Source organism: Leptonychotes weddellii, chromosome 4 (assembly GCF_054177405.1).
Source record: "Leptonychotes weddellii isolate Sample4059 chromosome 4, ASM5417740v2, whole genome shotgun sequence".
Classification (NCBI taxonomy): domain Eukaryota; kingdom Metazoa; phylum Chordata; class Mammalia; order Carnivora; family Phocidae; genus Leptonychotes; species Leptonychotes weddellii.
Window position 1 is genome coordinate 68505761 of NC_138372.1, and position 15175 is coordinate 68520935.

Consider the following 15175-nt stretch of genomic DNA (forward strand, 5'->3'; position numbering starts at 1 on the left):
AGTATCTGTCTGCTCCTGAATTCTCAAACACTACTAGAGGCCCGGCTCAAAAAGGGCATCACAGGTAGAACTAAGCCAACCCGAATACACAGCCTAAAAATAACACCTTTACCAAAAGACTTCAACCCCAATTTACTATTAATACCTACCTGTAAAGGAGTTGCACAAGTATAAATGGTGTTTTGTTGAACTGTCTGTAAATGTTTTATCAAATGATGAGGACCAATGGACCAGCCAAGCTGGAAAAGGAAAAGATAAAAAGCAGATTTCAAAAAACAAATCTAATTGTATGTACCAAATCCGATAGAGTAGCTCAGCTTAATGTAATTATTAAATATATGCAACTCTAAAATGTTCATACTATGAAAGTAGTGCAGTATTAGTATTTACTCATCATTTCAACACTGTTCTTTTGTGAGAAAGTTTCCCACTGGAGTCACTAAACTCTGCCTTCAGAAGGTAAACAGTACCCTTAGTCGCTATTATCCTTTTCTTTTCTAATTTGCTACTTCTGATATTCTGAAGGTCTAAAAACTGGTAACAAAGGTTATCTGAATTAGGTAAAAGTAACTCTGAATGAGGGCCTAAGGGACTCTTCCATAAGCTGGTTCTGCAGGCCCCATTTTTGATACTCCCTGCTTCTTGGCCATGTTCAGGAGAGGCCAGTTGGAAGATGACCAAATTTCAACTGGGTAAATCGCTGTTGTATTACATAGTGCAGTGCTTAAGTACATGGATTCTGAAGCTAGACTGCCTGCACTGGCTTGACTTTATTAGCAGTATAACCTCAGGCAACTTACTTCTCTGCACTAGTTTTATTGCCTGTAGAATGGGGATGATAAATTATACTCATCTCATAATGCCATTATGAGAATGAGGATGTGTAAAGCACTTAGAACTTGGCACATAGTAAGTGCCAAAATATTAGTTATTATATTATTTTCTTCCTCCTTTTATATTAATATACAATAATCTGAACATTTTTTGCAAAAAAAAAAAGTGCCATTAGTTCATGACTTATAAAATGAAAAATTACCTATTTTTTCTGCCATTTACAATGACATGGATGGAGCCAGACGGTATTATGCTAAGCGAAATAAGTTAGTCAGAGAAAGACAAATACCATACGATTTCACTCATCTGTGGAACTTAAGAAACAAAACAAATGAGCAAAGGAAAAAAAAGAGCGAGAGGGAGGCAAACCAAGAAACAGACTCTTAAGTATATATAGAGAACAAACGGATGGTTACCAGAGGGGAGGCGGGTGGAGGAATGAGGGAAATAGGTGAGGATTAAGGTGGGCACTTGTGAGGAGCACTGGATTTGTGCTGAATAACTGTACTGTACACCTGAAACCAATAATACACTTTATGTTAACTAACTGGAATTTAAATAAAGACTTTAAAATAATAAAGAAACAATCAGGTCTCAAAAAGGATAAAGGCCAACATGAAAGCTGAATGAGTAAAAATAAAGAAAAGATCAGTTAGTATAAAAACCTGTGTAAACTGAATATATATGCATTTAAAACACACATATACAGAAACTCTACGAGAAATAAAATACATGCTCATTTTTAAGCAATTTCATTCTTCTGCACCTTACCTTCCAGCCAGTTACACTGAAAGTCTTTCCAGCACTTCCTATTGTTATTGTTCTCTCCCACATACCTGGAAAAGTAGCTAAATAGGAAAGAGAAAAGAAGAAGGTTAAGTAATTGCTTTCCAACCAATCTGTATTCAGTATAATCTAAAAACATAAAGGTAGTTATCAGTGTATTTCAGTAGGTTTTTAAATACAATGTAACTCTAACCCAAACACAATTGAAAATGTTACAGTGCTTGGAAACACTGTCATATGTGATAGATTAAGTAATTTTAAGGAGCAAAATTACTTCCAGGGGCAGGAGTGTCAGTAGGCAGGGTTCTAGGCAGGGGTTGTACAAGCATGGTACCCAGCGCTCAGTGTCAGTGGTAGCTGAACATTCAATATTCTCTTCCTGTGGCACCCTTTGGTTGTGGTCTGGCTAGTGTTTACTCATATCTTCTCTGCCCATTTTGCGAGTCTATTTCTCTAGGCTTCCTAAGGCAATGGTTCTTAAAATGTGGTCCCCACACCAACATAGCAGTCTCAGTGGGGAACTAGTCAGGAAGGCAAATTATTGGACTGCATCCCAGAGCTACTGAATCACAAACTCTGGGGGTAGGGTCCTGCAATCTGGGTGTGCATGCATGTGTGTGTGTGTGTGTTTTGCTAAAAATTTTGAGATAAAAATCCCACACCATAAAATTCACTTCTTTAAACTGTCCAATTCGATGGTTTTTAGTATATCTGCAAAGCTGTGTAACCAGTTTTAGAACATTTTTTCACCCCAAGAGAAGCCCATACTTTTTGGGTATCACCCCTTAATATAATCTCCATGGCCAAGAGCCATGGCCAGGAGCATTAGAACTTGTGCCTGAATGGAGCTCATCTAGCATACCTAGTCCCTCCATAATGCACACCATGGCCTTCCTGCATTTAGAAATATTAGCCAGCACTTCAGCACTATGCAATCACCATGAAAAGGACACTTGTTTATAGTATGAGCTGAAGTAAGAAGGCAGAGTGTTGCCTTATTGACCTCAACTGAGAACACATGTATCAGGTGACTCCAATTTTTTGCCCCATTCTGCATGTTTATGAATGTGAAGTGCCAAGAGTATTGACTTTGGGGTTAAATCTATTTCAGTGAGTAGGTGATTCACAAATATGGATTCCACAAATAATGAGAAACGACTGCATAAATGTTCTCAAGTTGATATCTTTAATAAAATCACTCATTCTTATACTTATTTACTTATCAAACATTTATTAGCAATGACCAGGTGCCAGGGACTATGCTAGGTCTAGAGGAAACAAAGATGAGAAAGAAGCAGTTTCTGTCTTCAAGGAGTTTAATGACTAGTGGGGGTAGGAGAAAAGTAAAACAACAACCATAATACAGTGTGGTAAGTGCTGTAATCTCAACAGGCATGGAGTATCATGCAAGGACAGAAGAAGGTTGAGGGTAGCTTTCTGCAGCCAGTAATGCTTGAGCTGAGACTCAGAAGACCACATAGGTCTTTGCCAGTCAGAGAAGGCGAAGAAAGGTATTTGGGGTGAAGGGAATGGAGCTAACAAAGTCATGGGGATATAGAATGTAAAAGCTTGTGAATTTTGCTGGACATTGGTAAACAATTCCCTTGTGAATCTCCTGAGAATGCTACCTACACTGTTCTTTGGATTCCTCAAGTAATTTAGTCGTGAAGTTCTTCACATGCAATCCCATGAGTTTTTCACTTGTTTTGTAGAGGTACAGTAGATACTCTTCTATTGTTCTAAGAGTGTTGGTATACACAAAGAGAGAAAAAACAGCCATTTCTGTGGGGTCTAAGCTACTGTTTTCTTCATCTTCTCATACTCAAGTAAAGTAGCTAACAAAATTTCCAAAATGAATTCATACATAATCTTAGTCCATTGTGAAACACCTGGCAATATTTGTAAAGGCAGGAAGACTACATAAACCGGAAAAGCTACAAGTGTATTCTCTGTGAAGTATAACAAAAAGATAAATGAAGAAAATATTTAGAGGGTCCATTAGAAGAAAGAATATTCTAACATTTAATATATCATATCCTTTCAAGTTTTGAGACATCTGTAGTCTTCCAAAGTAATCCAAAAGAATACCATGACACATGTCCCACTTTCCTATTTGACCAGAGAAAATCTAAACATTTGTATAATGCAGAGTATCACCTCCTTTAAAGTAATAATATAGGGGTGCCTGGGTGGCCCAGTCAGTTAAGCATCTGACTCTTGATTTTGGCTCAGGTCATGATCCCAGGGTGGTGAAATAGAGCCCTTCATGGGGTTCCACACTGGATGTGGAGCCTGCTTAAGATTCTCTCTCCCTCTCCCTCTGCCCTCCCCCACCCCATGTGCACATGCACACACATTCTCTCTCAATAAATAAATAAATAAATAAATAAATAAATAAATAAATAAAGTTAATATATATCCCAAACCAGGAAGGTCTATTAGTAAGAACAATACTTAGAAATAAATTCTTTGAAAATAAGAATCATCCAGAGAAACGAATACAACCTTAACATGTTTTCATGATAAGTTATATACAAAGGGAATCAAAACTACTCACATGTCAAATGTAGGTTTTTTTCAGAAAATATCAATGTAATAGTTATAGGTATAATATGTTTTAAAAAGAGCTAAGTAATTTTGATGACTATTTTAGCCATTTAAAAGTAGATGTCTTTTTTTTTTTCCAACAGTAAACTGATTAGCTGAATAACTTACAAGGAATTTTATACTAATTATCTAAATACTGAAAGATTCGTATATCAATATCAATGTATTAATTTATCTTTTTTCTAGAAAGAGAGGTTTCTTTTGTTGACTGAAATGTCATTTTACAGAAATCTGGAGACATCATTTGAATCAAGAATCTGATCTAAGAACAAATTCTATTACTTCAATAAAAAGGGCCCTAAGGAATTTTAAAAACATCTGGATGTTCATGTCCTCTCCAACTCAGAGCCACAGAAGTTAAAGTAAACAGATAGTCAGAAGACCACAGCACTGTGTGTGAATCTACAGAAAAAAACCCAAAAAACCTCCAATCTTTGCAGGTCTGATCATTTAAAAAAACAGTATCTAGGGGTGCCTGGCTGGCTCAGTTGGTAGAGCATGCAACTCTTGATCTCGGAGTTAGGAGTTCAAGCTCCATGTTGGGTGTAGAGATTATTTAAAGACAAAAACAAAAACAAAAATAAAAATAAAAAAACCTAAGGTCACCCAGCTGGCTCAGTTGGAAAAGCATGCAACTCTTGGTCTCGGGGTTGTGAGTTTGAGCCTCACAATGGGTGTAGAGATTACTTAAATGGATAAATAAATAAAAACTAAAAAAACAAAAACAAAAACAACCCAATATTGGTAAGTTAAGCTTGCATTTATATCTGAAAGGCAACTGGCCTTTGCACTTCTCATTTATGACCCATGATCCTTAAATCAGCCACAGCAGTTCTATGAGTTATTCACAGGTGGTTTAGGCTTCAGTGGAAGTCAGATAAAGATGAGAAACATGAGGAAGGGTGCTACCCCAGGGAAAACCATCTCAGTGAAAGCATGAGGATGATGCTAATTCATGATGTATGGCTAGAAAGCCTTATTGTGTTATATTAAAGAGCTACTCTCACACTCTGCAATAGTGTGATGAAATAGCCATTTTGCATCTTTCGCGTAACAAAGGCCACTGTATTTGATAGAATAGCTAAGTTTTCATGGAACCAAACTGTACTCTGTAAATAATGAAATAGTGAATTCATTTTTTTCTTGTTTATGGGCTGTTATAACAACTAAAAAATCTGACTTAAAAATATATGTCTTGATATCTTTAGCAAGTAATATCTGCTACATTTTTACTATGAGGAGCTTATCATATAACATGGTTTAAACAATATAATAAAGGTTCAAACAACAAATCTCAAGATCATTTAAAGTTATGTATTGGAAAAATATTGCTAAACTGAGTTAACTAAAACTCTAAAGATTTGAGGCATTATTGCATAGACATGAACATATATTTTAAGTACAGAATTACACTCATTAGAAAGATGCCTCTTCCTCTCTCTGCTTAATTATTAAAAATTACAAAAAATAATTACGTGTCCATAGTGATCTGATTTTTGACTGGAAATAGTTCAAATGACCTGAAACAGAGATCATCAACAAGAAGGGTGAAGATGAACCCTAATGCAATTTTGACACGTAATAGCAGTTTGCTGTGTCAAGGCAACACCACACCTTGCAAATCTCTGGCTGTCTTCTTCTTTTATCTGTTCTCCCTGAGAACATTCTCTTCCATGGGTTCCACCATCAACAAAATTTTGATGACTGGCCAAACTGTTTCCCCTCATAATTTGATCCTGACTATCAGGCTTGTCTCCAGAATCTTCTCCTCTGTCTCACAGACACTGAAACTCAGCAAGACTATAAAGCATGAGAGGCAGGAATATTCCTTCCTCCCCACAGATCTGCTCCTCCCCAGCACATCTCCACCTCTGCTGAAGAGCCTCATCACTGCTGATGGGGCTGGGTCAGAGATCTCAGAAGCATACTTGCTTGCTCTCTTTCCATCTTCAAATGCTATACTCCCCCCCACATTGTTTTGACTTCTAAATAGCCCACATGTGTCAACTCTACTGCTAGCCTATCTGACTCAATTCAGATCCTCACCTATAGCTGGTTCTTAGCTTTATAAAACAAATCCAGGGGCGCCTGGGTGGCTCAGTCGTTAAGCGTCTGCCTTTGGCTCAGGTCATGATCCCGGGGTCCTGGGATCGAGCCCCGCATCGGGCTCCCCGCTCGGTGGGAGGCCTGCTTCTCCCTCTCCCACTCCCCCTGCTTGTGTTCCCTCTCTCGCTGTCTCTCTCTCTGTCAAATAAATAAATAAAATCTTTAAAAAAAAAAAAACACAAATCCAATCATGTAACCAATTCCCTTGCCATGGCACACCTCTTGCAATAGTTCTCAAAGTATGCTCATTGGAACTTTGGTGATCAAAGTAATGTGTAGAATTTCTTTAGAAATCAATTTTAAGTTTCCTTCCATGAAATTTTCTTATGCACTTAAAATAAGTACTACTGTTTATCTGAGAGTGTATGCTACCAACGGTGAAACAAATGAACATTTAGTAAGTGAATACTAATGGCAAAATAAAAAAAAAAACTCTGATGGGCTTATTTCAATGGCTCTTTGTGACAAATATGCACAGAACTATGATTTTTATATTGACTTCTCTTTTTTTAAAGATTTATTTCCTTATTTTAGAGAGAAAGAGAGGGTGTGTGTGTGTGTGTGTGTGTGTGCATGAGCGGGGGAGGTCAGGGGCAGAGGGAGAGACTCTTCAAGCAGGGGACTTCCCACTGAGCATGGAGCCCCATGCAGGGCTCCATCTCACAACCCTGAGATCATGACCTGAGCCAAAACTAAAAGTTGGATGCTCAACCCACTGAGCCACCCAGGCGCCCCTAATGACTTCTTCTAATTATTAAATTTCTTTTAGGAAAACTGTTTCTTGTTTCAGGATGGAAGGCAATGTATCCCTATTTCATGATGTGAACTTTGTGGCTTTGAGGTGCTCTATAGTAAGGCTTTGAGTTTCAGAACCACTGACTCCCTCAACAAGTTTAAATTCTGTTCTCATATTCAAGGCTGTCAGAATTACCCTACTTTTCCATTATCATCGTTACCTGTTATATCCTTATAAACCACTTGCCCTAATCTTAAGTATATCTTGATCTGTTATGCCTCCTTGCCTCAGTCCTCTTAGTTTATCTGGTATGAATTTTCCTTCTACCTCTCTGCTTAGCAAATCCGATCTTTTGCCCACTCCTCTGTTGATCCCCTCAAGCAGTTGCTTCGTCCTCTGTAGTTCTACAATTTATAATGTACCATAGGGATAATTATGATATATACAACAACTATTTATATGTAAGGGCCCTAATTTTTTATTTATTAATTTCTGCCACAATGATTTTAGTTTTCCTTCCCTTATTCTTTTCATACCTTCTATTCATTTACTTATCAATTACGTTCTGATCATCTAGCATGCGCAAGATCCATCCTGGCAACTAGGGATTCAGAAGACACTAAAACAAACAAAAGTCCCTACATTCTAGCAGATTAGAAGTAAACAATATAGGTCTTGATATTTATTACAAAGGAAAAAACAAAACAGAACAGGAAAAAAAAAAAAGCAAAGCAAATGCTGGAAGGAAAGCTTGTAACTGTCTTAAATGTGGCCATAAAAAGTGGTATCTGAATAAAGCTCTGGGGGAGGTGAGAGACTGAGCCATATGGATATCTAGCGGGAAAAGAGTTTCCAGAGCATTGGAAGGAGAAGTGCAAAGACCCAAAGTCTGCAGCCCAGCATATAATCTTATAGCTGATATCAGTTTGAATAACTCCAGAAGACACCGAGACACTTGTGAGACAGCCCAGTAGTAATGAAGAAATCCCAGGCAAAGATCAAGCAGCAATAACTTACTGGCCCTGCACTTTTCTCCTGCTGACTTGGCATTTTGGCAACTTACTCAGCACAGACAGTCCAGCTTGGGAACAAGTAAGCTCCCTGTATCTTATGTACCAAGTAATAATAGATTCTTGATAAAAAGCCAAGGGTATAGGCAAAAGTAGGACTTCTCTGGTTTCATAGCTTTATAGTATGATCCAAAAATCCCTTCCCCTTAGTTTGTACTGCTTGTCCTTCAATTTGTTTATTTATTCAGTCAAGCATCATTTATTCAAATCCCATTTAAGTGCTCATCTGGACAGATACCCATTGCAAGGACTATTTTAAAGCTGTTCTGGGATCCTTTCCAATCAGTTGTTCCACACGTGCCCAAACACATTTAGATTTGTGACTCTATGTAATAATCAGTACCTATTTTTAAATGCTTATTTCCAGTATATACAAGCCATTCATAAACCTCATCACTGATGCAGAGTGTGTCATATTTGATGCAAAGGTCAGCAATTACTTGGAGTTCCTCTTTGGTATATACCTATATGTGTTAAAGAAAACAAAAGAGCAGAGCCAATTATGATTCATCACGTGAGAAAATGATAGGTCAGAAGACTGTATAAAGAGATCAAAGACTCACCTTGCCAATGGGGTTATGTGGAGTATTCAGTATAATAGCTTTGGTTTTAGAATTAAATTTACTTGCCAGTTCTTGAGGATCCAATGTCCAGTCAGAACTAGACCATTTTTTCCCATCGACAGGTTTCTAAGTATGAAGAATCAAAATGTGATTTAATTCAATTAATTCATGTTTGCTGTCTTACAAATAAATACCTTACTGGGAAAAAAAAATAGAGAAAGGTAAGGCAAAGGTAACTGAACAAATGACTAACAAAGAAAATAAGCAGAAATCACTAAGCCTTAAGAGCCCAAGAGGACCTGAGTCTCATGCTCACACCTATTAAATGGGAAAATAAACTCTTGTCGACATAAACAGCTGTTAAAGTGTCTATGTTCCTTCAAAGGAGCCAGCTATAACGATGGTTAACACGTCTGGTACTTTAGGGCTAATATAAGATTCTGTGATTCACCTTAGCGTATTACTTATTTTAGTAAGGTTTTTAAAAAGACAATGGTAGTACACTTTATTAAATTCCTAAAAATAAAAGCAAAATTTAAAAAATTCACTTTATTCAGAATTCAACAAGCATTTATGAAGCACCCAGCATACATACCCTACACAGTTAGTCACTGGGGAGCAGTGCTATGAAAGTGAGTTAGAAATGGTCTCTGAGCTAGTGGTGCTCATGTTGGTGGGGGAGACACATACAAAAGATAACATGACATATAATGTGAATGCTGATACAACAGAGATACATGGCAAAAACAGAATAAAGTAATAAAAGTTGTCCTCTTCAAGATGTTGGTTACCTTCAGCCATAGTAGAGATACACAGTAAATCCCAAAAAGTAATCAAAGTGGAAACTTCATCAGGGACAAAGCAATTCTGTGTATTTTCAAAACATCTTAAAGCATGTGAATGGTGCTGGCAAACTTACAGATCTTAGGGGAATAAAAACAGGTGTTGCTCCAGCCATTCTCACCATAGGCTCGTAACAGTCATAGAAAGGCATTATTATTATGACCTAAAATGAAACCAAGTAAGAATTTAACATATCAATTATTCATTTGTTTAAAAAATACTGTGGGAGTCCAACCCAGACGTCACAGATTTCATGAAGCGGAAAGGCTTTGGCAAAGATTTTAAAAGACTAGAATCTTTCTATATTCAAAAGCTTTTGGGTATTGTTTCAACTATAAACAAGGAAGCCATAGTCTGGCAAGAGGTTTTTGATGATCACGTGAAGCTTCAGCCAGGCACAGTATTAAAAAATACTGTATCATATGATCTCACTGATATGAGGAATTCTTAATCTCAGGAAACAAACTGAGGGTTGCTGGAGTGGTGGGAGGTGGGAGGGATGGGGTGGCTGGGTGATAAGACATTGGGGAGGGTATGTGCTATGGTGAGTGCTGTGAATTGTGTAAGACTGTTGAATCACAGATCTGTACCTCTGAAACAAATAATATACGTTTAAAAAAAAAAAAAGAAGAACATAGTAGGAAGGGAAAAATGAAGGGGGGGAAATCTGAGAGGGAGATGAACCATGAGAGACTATGGACTCTGAGAGACAAACTGAGGGTTCTAGAGGGGAGGGGGGGTGGGGGTTAGCAAAAAAAAAAAAATACTGTGTACCTACTATGTGTAAGGCACTATACTACATGCTGAGATGCAGCAGTGAAAAAGCTGGCTTTCCTTGCCTTCCTGGAGCTAACAGCCAAGTGGAAAAGACCTTAGAGATACACTTGTCCAGGAGTCCTTGGTCTCTTAATGAGATCTACAGAAGGGCTTGCAGTGGGGATGCTTGAAATTATATGCAAAGCTTTACATGTGCCTAGGTAGGTTTTCCTGGGGGAAGAAGCCATAGGTCTCATCACATCCTCAAAGGAATGTTCCAGCCAAAACACTAAGAATTTCTTTAAATTTTAAGTTACAAAATAAAATATCAGAGAGGGGCAGAAAACATGGCAATGCTCTCCATTATGGGGTACTACTTTACAAGTATTATCCTGAGAGTAAAGATGTTTCTCTCTGCTCAAAAGCACTCCAAAACAAAGACTGGATGTGGGGAGACTAGTTAAGATGCTACTTATATCTAGATTCAGTCTTTTTTCCTAGCCCCTCGAGATATATTCCTTGTTCCTTGGACTCTACGTGCTCTCTCTTAATCACCTGTGGGCTGGCTTTTAGGTCAGTCAGAGGGCCAACCTGTCCAGGTGGTATTCCACCCACAAACCAGCAGCCTAAATCTAGCATCCTTTTTACTTTTCTATAAGGAAAGTTTGAACACATAATTTATACCCATCATATATATTCAATATTTATTTATATATATATAAAATATATAAATATATTTTAGAGAGAGAGCACACAAGTGCGGGGGGTGAGGGGTGGTGGGAGAGAGGGACTCTTAAGCAGGCTCCACATTCAGCCTGACACGGAGCTCAATCTTATAACCCTCAGATCATGACCTGAGCCGAAATCAAGAGTCAGACACTTAACCAACTGAGCCAGCCAGGTGCCCCTCTTTTTATCTTTTTAAACCTAGTAATATTTCATGAAAATTTCCTATTATTATAGTTTTAATATTTATTATCTTAATGGCTACTTGAGAGCCTTCTGAATTCTAGAACAGATTTTTTTTTTTATCATTTGCTTGTATAAATAACAATTCTGGGGCACCTGGGTGCCTCAGGTGGTTGAGCATCTGACTCTTGATTTCAGCTCAGGTCATGATCTTATGATCGTGGGACTGAGCCCCGTGATGGGCTCCGTCCTTAGGGAGGAGTTGGCTTGAGATTCTCTCTCCCTCTGCCCCTCCCCCCACTAGCGCCCATGCGTCCGCGCGCTCTCTATCTAAAATAAATAAATCTTTAAAAATAAATAAATAAATAGCAATGCTATGTTTATTTGTGAGTATATGTAGTTTCTCTACTTTTAAATAGCTGAATAAATTCACACGATTGCTATTGCTAGATTAAAAAGTATAAACATTTTTTTTTAAGATTTTATTTATTTATTTGATAGAGAGAGAGACACAGTGAGAGAGGGAACACAAACAGAGGGAGTGGGAGAGGGAGAGGCAGGCTTCCTGTGGAGCAGGGAGCCCGATGCAGGGCTTGATCCCAGGACGCTGGGATCACGACCTGAGCCGAAGGCAGACGCTTAATGACTGAGCCACCCAGGTGCCCCTAAAAGGTATAAACATTTTTATGGCACCTTATACAGACAGCCAAATTGCTTTAGAAAAATTGAGTAACTATTTATAATTTCACAAATCAACACTAAGTTGTCTCACTTAACTTTTGTTGGTTAGATTAGTAATACCTAATTGGTCTAAATTTGCAGTTTTAACTGTGTATTTCTTATGATGTGAAATACCTGCTCAAAGGCCTTTCTCACTAAAGTCATATAAGGGCCTTACATTCTAAAGCCCCTTTGTTTGTGCTAGTCATTCAATTCACACTGAACACCTACTATACAGTCTACTATGTTAGGTGTTAGCTACTGTGAAGGGCAAAGAAATCAACCTTTGTTCATTCCCTTGGGAAGGGATCTTTCCCTCAAGCAGACTGTAAGTTCCTAATTAGTCTGTGAAATTCTCAGAGACCAAGACGACCTATCTTTGAACCCTAGTGAGAAACACAGGTGCCTGCTTTGAAGTGAGAGCTCAATAAAGGAAAATAAATTGGGGAGGCAGGGAGGTAAAATTGAAAGAATATGCTTGACACTCTTTGCTGCAATTTCTTTATTTTTATGATGGGAATAATTCCCCTCTCTTTCTGAAGAGTATTTCTTGAGTACTCAGTATTTTAAGGACTGGCCGTACAGCAATAAACTGATTCTCCTGGAATTTACATTCTACCAAGAGAGACAAAAAAACAAGAAATCACGGAAGTAAATTAGATAATTTCAGATGGTAATAAATGCTATAAAGGAAATAAAACAGGTCAATGTGATAGAAAGTGACGTGTGTGGTTTCAAAATATCAGACACAGTGATCAGGGAAGAAAGAATAGAGAAAAGAAAGTCAAGGGCTGAGCCTGGGGATGTTCCAGCAGAATGCAGAAGGAGGAAGCAACAAAGGATTAACAACATCAAAGAATGAGATAAAACTTTCAACTAGTTTATAGGATTAAAGGAGATTATATATATAAAAGTATACCTGTACTTCCTTAAGATGTTTCCTTAAGTAGCTTATTGTCTGGCATAGGAGAGGGAATGAGAGATGTAACAGAAAAACATAATACAAAGTAAGAGCAGTATCTTTTATACAAGAGGTACAGGGAAAGTGCCATGAGAGTTCAAAGAAAGGAATTAACAACATAGATCCAGGTAAATATTCATTCTTCAGACTTAAGCAATGCCTCTCTGGAGTCTTCCAGGCCGTCACCACCATAACTTGCACATTGTCCACCACTGACTGTCACACGCATTCCCATTCACTAGTTTGCGAGTATCTCCTCTACTAAACGGGGAACTCCTTCCACACAGAAACTGTCTTTTTAAAAATCTCCCGTGGTGCCTAGCATAGGAGATCCTCAGTGATTTCTGAATGAGTGAAGAGGTCAGGAAATACTGAAGCAGGGGTACTGGAAGGATGATGGGGACACAGGGGCAGAGCTGACTGAGTCTGGAGCCATGTGGGTCACAGTACTAAAGCAGAAATCACTCATCCTTGTTACACATGGTGCTGTTAACAATGTTGGGCACAAAAACACACTGACCAAATACTCCCTGACTGAGTTCAGATAAGGGTAATTTTAGTCGTGCAAATGAAAGACTCATTTTCCCCATCATTGCTAGCCCCTTCCACTTACCCTTACCTAAACAGGCTGTAAAAATAAGAATGAGTCACATGCAACAAAATAGATGAATCTCACAGACATAATGATAAATAAAAGAAGCCGTTCAAGAGTACATACTTTGTGATTCCATTTATATCAGGTTAAAGAGCAGGTAAAATGAGCCTATGGTGATACAAGACAGAAGAGTAGTTACCTCTGGAAGAATATAAACTAGGCAGGGGCAAAAGGGAGCTTTCTAGGTGGTAGAAATGTACTATATTTCACCTGGTTTGTGGTTACATGGACACATATACACACACATATAAATATACATTTGTAAACAATTTATAAAGCTGTATACTTATGATTTGTGAATTTTACTCATGTGTACTATACGTCAAAAATTATTAAAAATAAAAGGTAAAATAAATGAAAGATTCAAAGGCAGTACAAATGATAATAATTGATATAGGTAAGATGATAATGTTAATATACTTACTTCATCTCCCTCATCAATTAATCCTTGAATGGCATTAAAAAGAGAGCCATACGCTCCTACTGTCACAAGGATTTCTTTATTTGGATTGATTTGATTTTGATAAAATTTTTCATATAAGCAGGCTAGAGCTTTCACAAGTGATGGATGACCCTGTTGAATAAAAAAGAAGAAAAAAAAATCTTGAATTTGATTATGGGATCTACTTCTTGGAGGTACTCTGGATCTAAAATGAAAGAATTTTTAAAATTTAGGTTTTATGTTTGTAATTATCCAAGGAAAATTTGTATTTTTTAATGGAGATAAAAAACATTTTTCACTACTTTCAGAGGATTCCTACATGAAGGATCATGAAAACTTGCTAATGACTAAGAAAAAAAAAACCCTATTAAACAGTTGGTTTTGGAATTTAAAATTCCAACGTATATGTTTTGATAAAGATTGGCTTCAGTACCAAATATATCTTTGACAGTACATTATTTGACAGCAATCAAATCACATTCAATTTTTTTGACAGTAATTAAATTATATTGGATAGAGTTGTACTTTTTTCCCAGTAAAAATAAGAAAACCTGCATTGTCTATATATCTTGATTCTGTTCTTCCATGTTACCAAAGAGAAGGCTATTATGCCAACCAATGGATTATGGAGAGAGGGCAAAAACAAATTCTCCAAAGAAATACACATTAGTGCTCATGTGAGAGTTATGTTAGGAGGAAGTAGGACATTCTTCACCACATGAGAGCCAAGAGGGGAGGAGTCATCCAAGCAAACAACAACGTTCACCAGAGGAATGAAGGGACTGTAAATGCACAAACTCTGAGACATGTAAGGAGTCTTTTTTTTTTTTTTTTAAGATTTTATTTATTTGTCAGAGAGAAAGCGAGCGCAGGGAGGGGCAGAGGGAGAAGCAGGCTCCGCACTGAGCAGGGAGCCCGATGCGGAACTCGATCCCAGGACCCTGGGATCATGACCTGACCTGAAGGCAGACGCTTAACCGACTGAGCCACCCAGGCATCCCTGTAGGGAGTCTTAACTCCTTCATTCGCTCTTCCTCGATTCTTCTCTTCTTCTGTGTTCTCTGTGCTTGCCTCCTTCTCTTTCTTTTCCTTCCCTTTTCCCCTCCTTGTCTTATTTGGTATTGAAGTCAGTATTTCTTATGGCTTATTTTTTCCTAGCATGTAGCTCCTCTTTTTGCTTTTGGAGA

The 15175-nt window shown here is 37.8% G+C and overlaps 1 protein-coding gene across 8 annotated transcripts in view; it reads right to left on the reverse strand.

The window, feature by feature from the left end:
* KYAT3 (kynurenine aminotransferase 3) overlaps positions 1–15175 on the reverse strand; it is a 56461-nt gene that overhangs the window by 13426 nt on the left and 27860 nt on the right. For all 8 annotated transcript variants that reach the window (XM_081818740.1, XM_081818738.1, XM_081818736.1 and 5 more), the window contains 6 exons: positions 13971–14120; positions 9622–9708; positions 8703–8828; positions 8483–8603; positions 1606–1682; positions 150–239 (listed from right to left, as the gene is read on the reverse strand). In XM_081818740.1, the coding sequence (XP_081674866.1) occupies positions 150–239; positions 1606–1682; positions 8483–8603; positions 8703–8828; positions 9622–9708; positions 13971–14120 (651 nt within the window). The remainder of the gene's footprint in view (positions 1–149; positions 240–1605; positions 1683–8482; positions 8604–8702; positions 8829–9621; positions 9709–13970; positions 14121–15175) is intronic.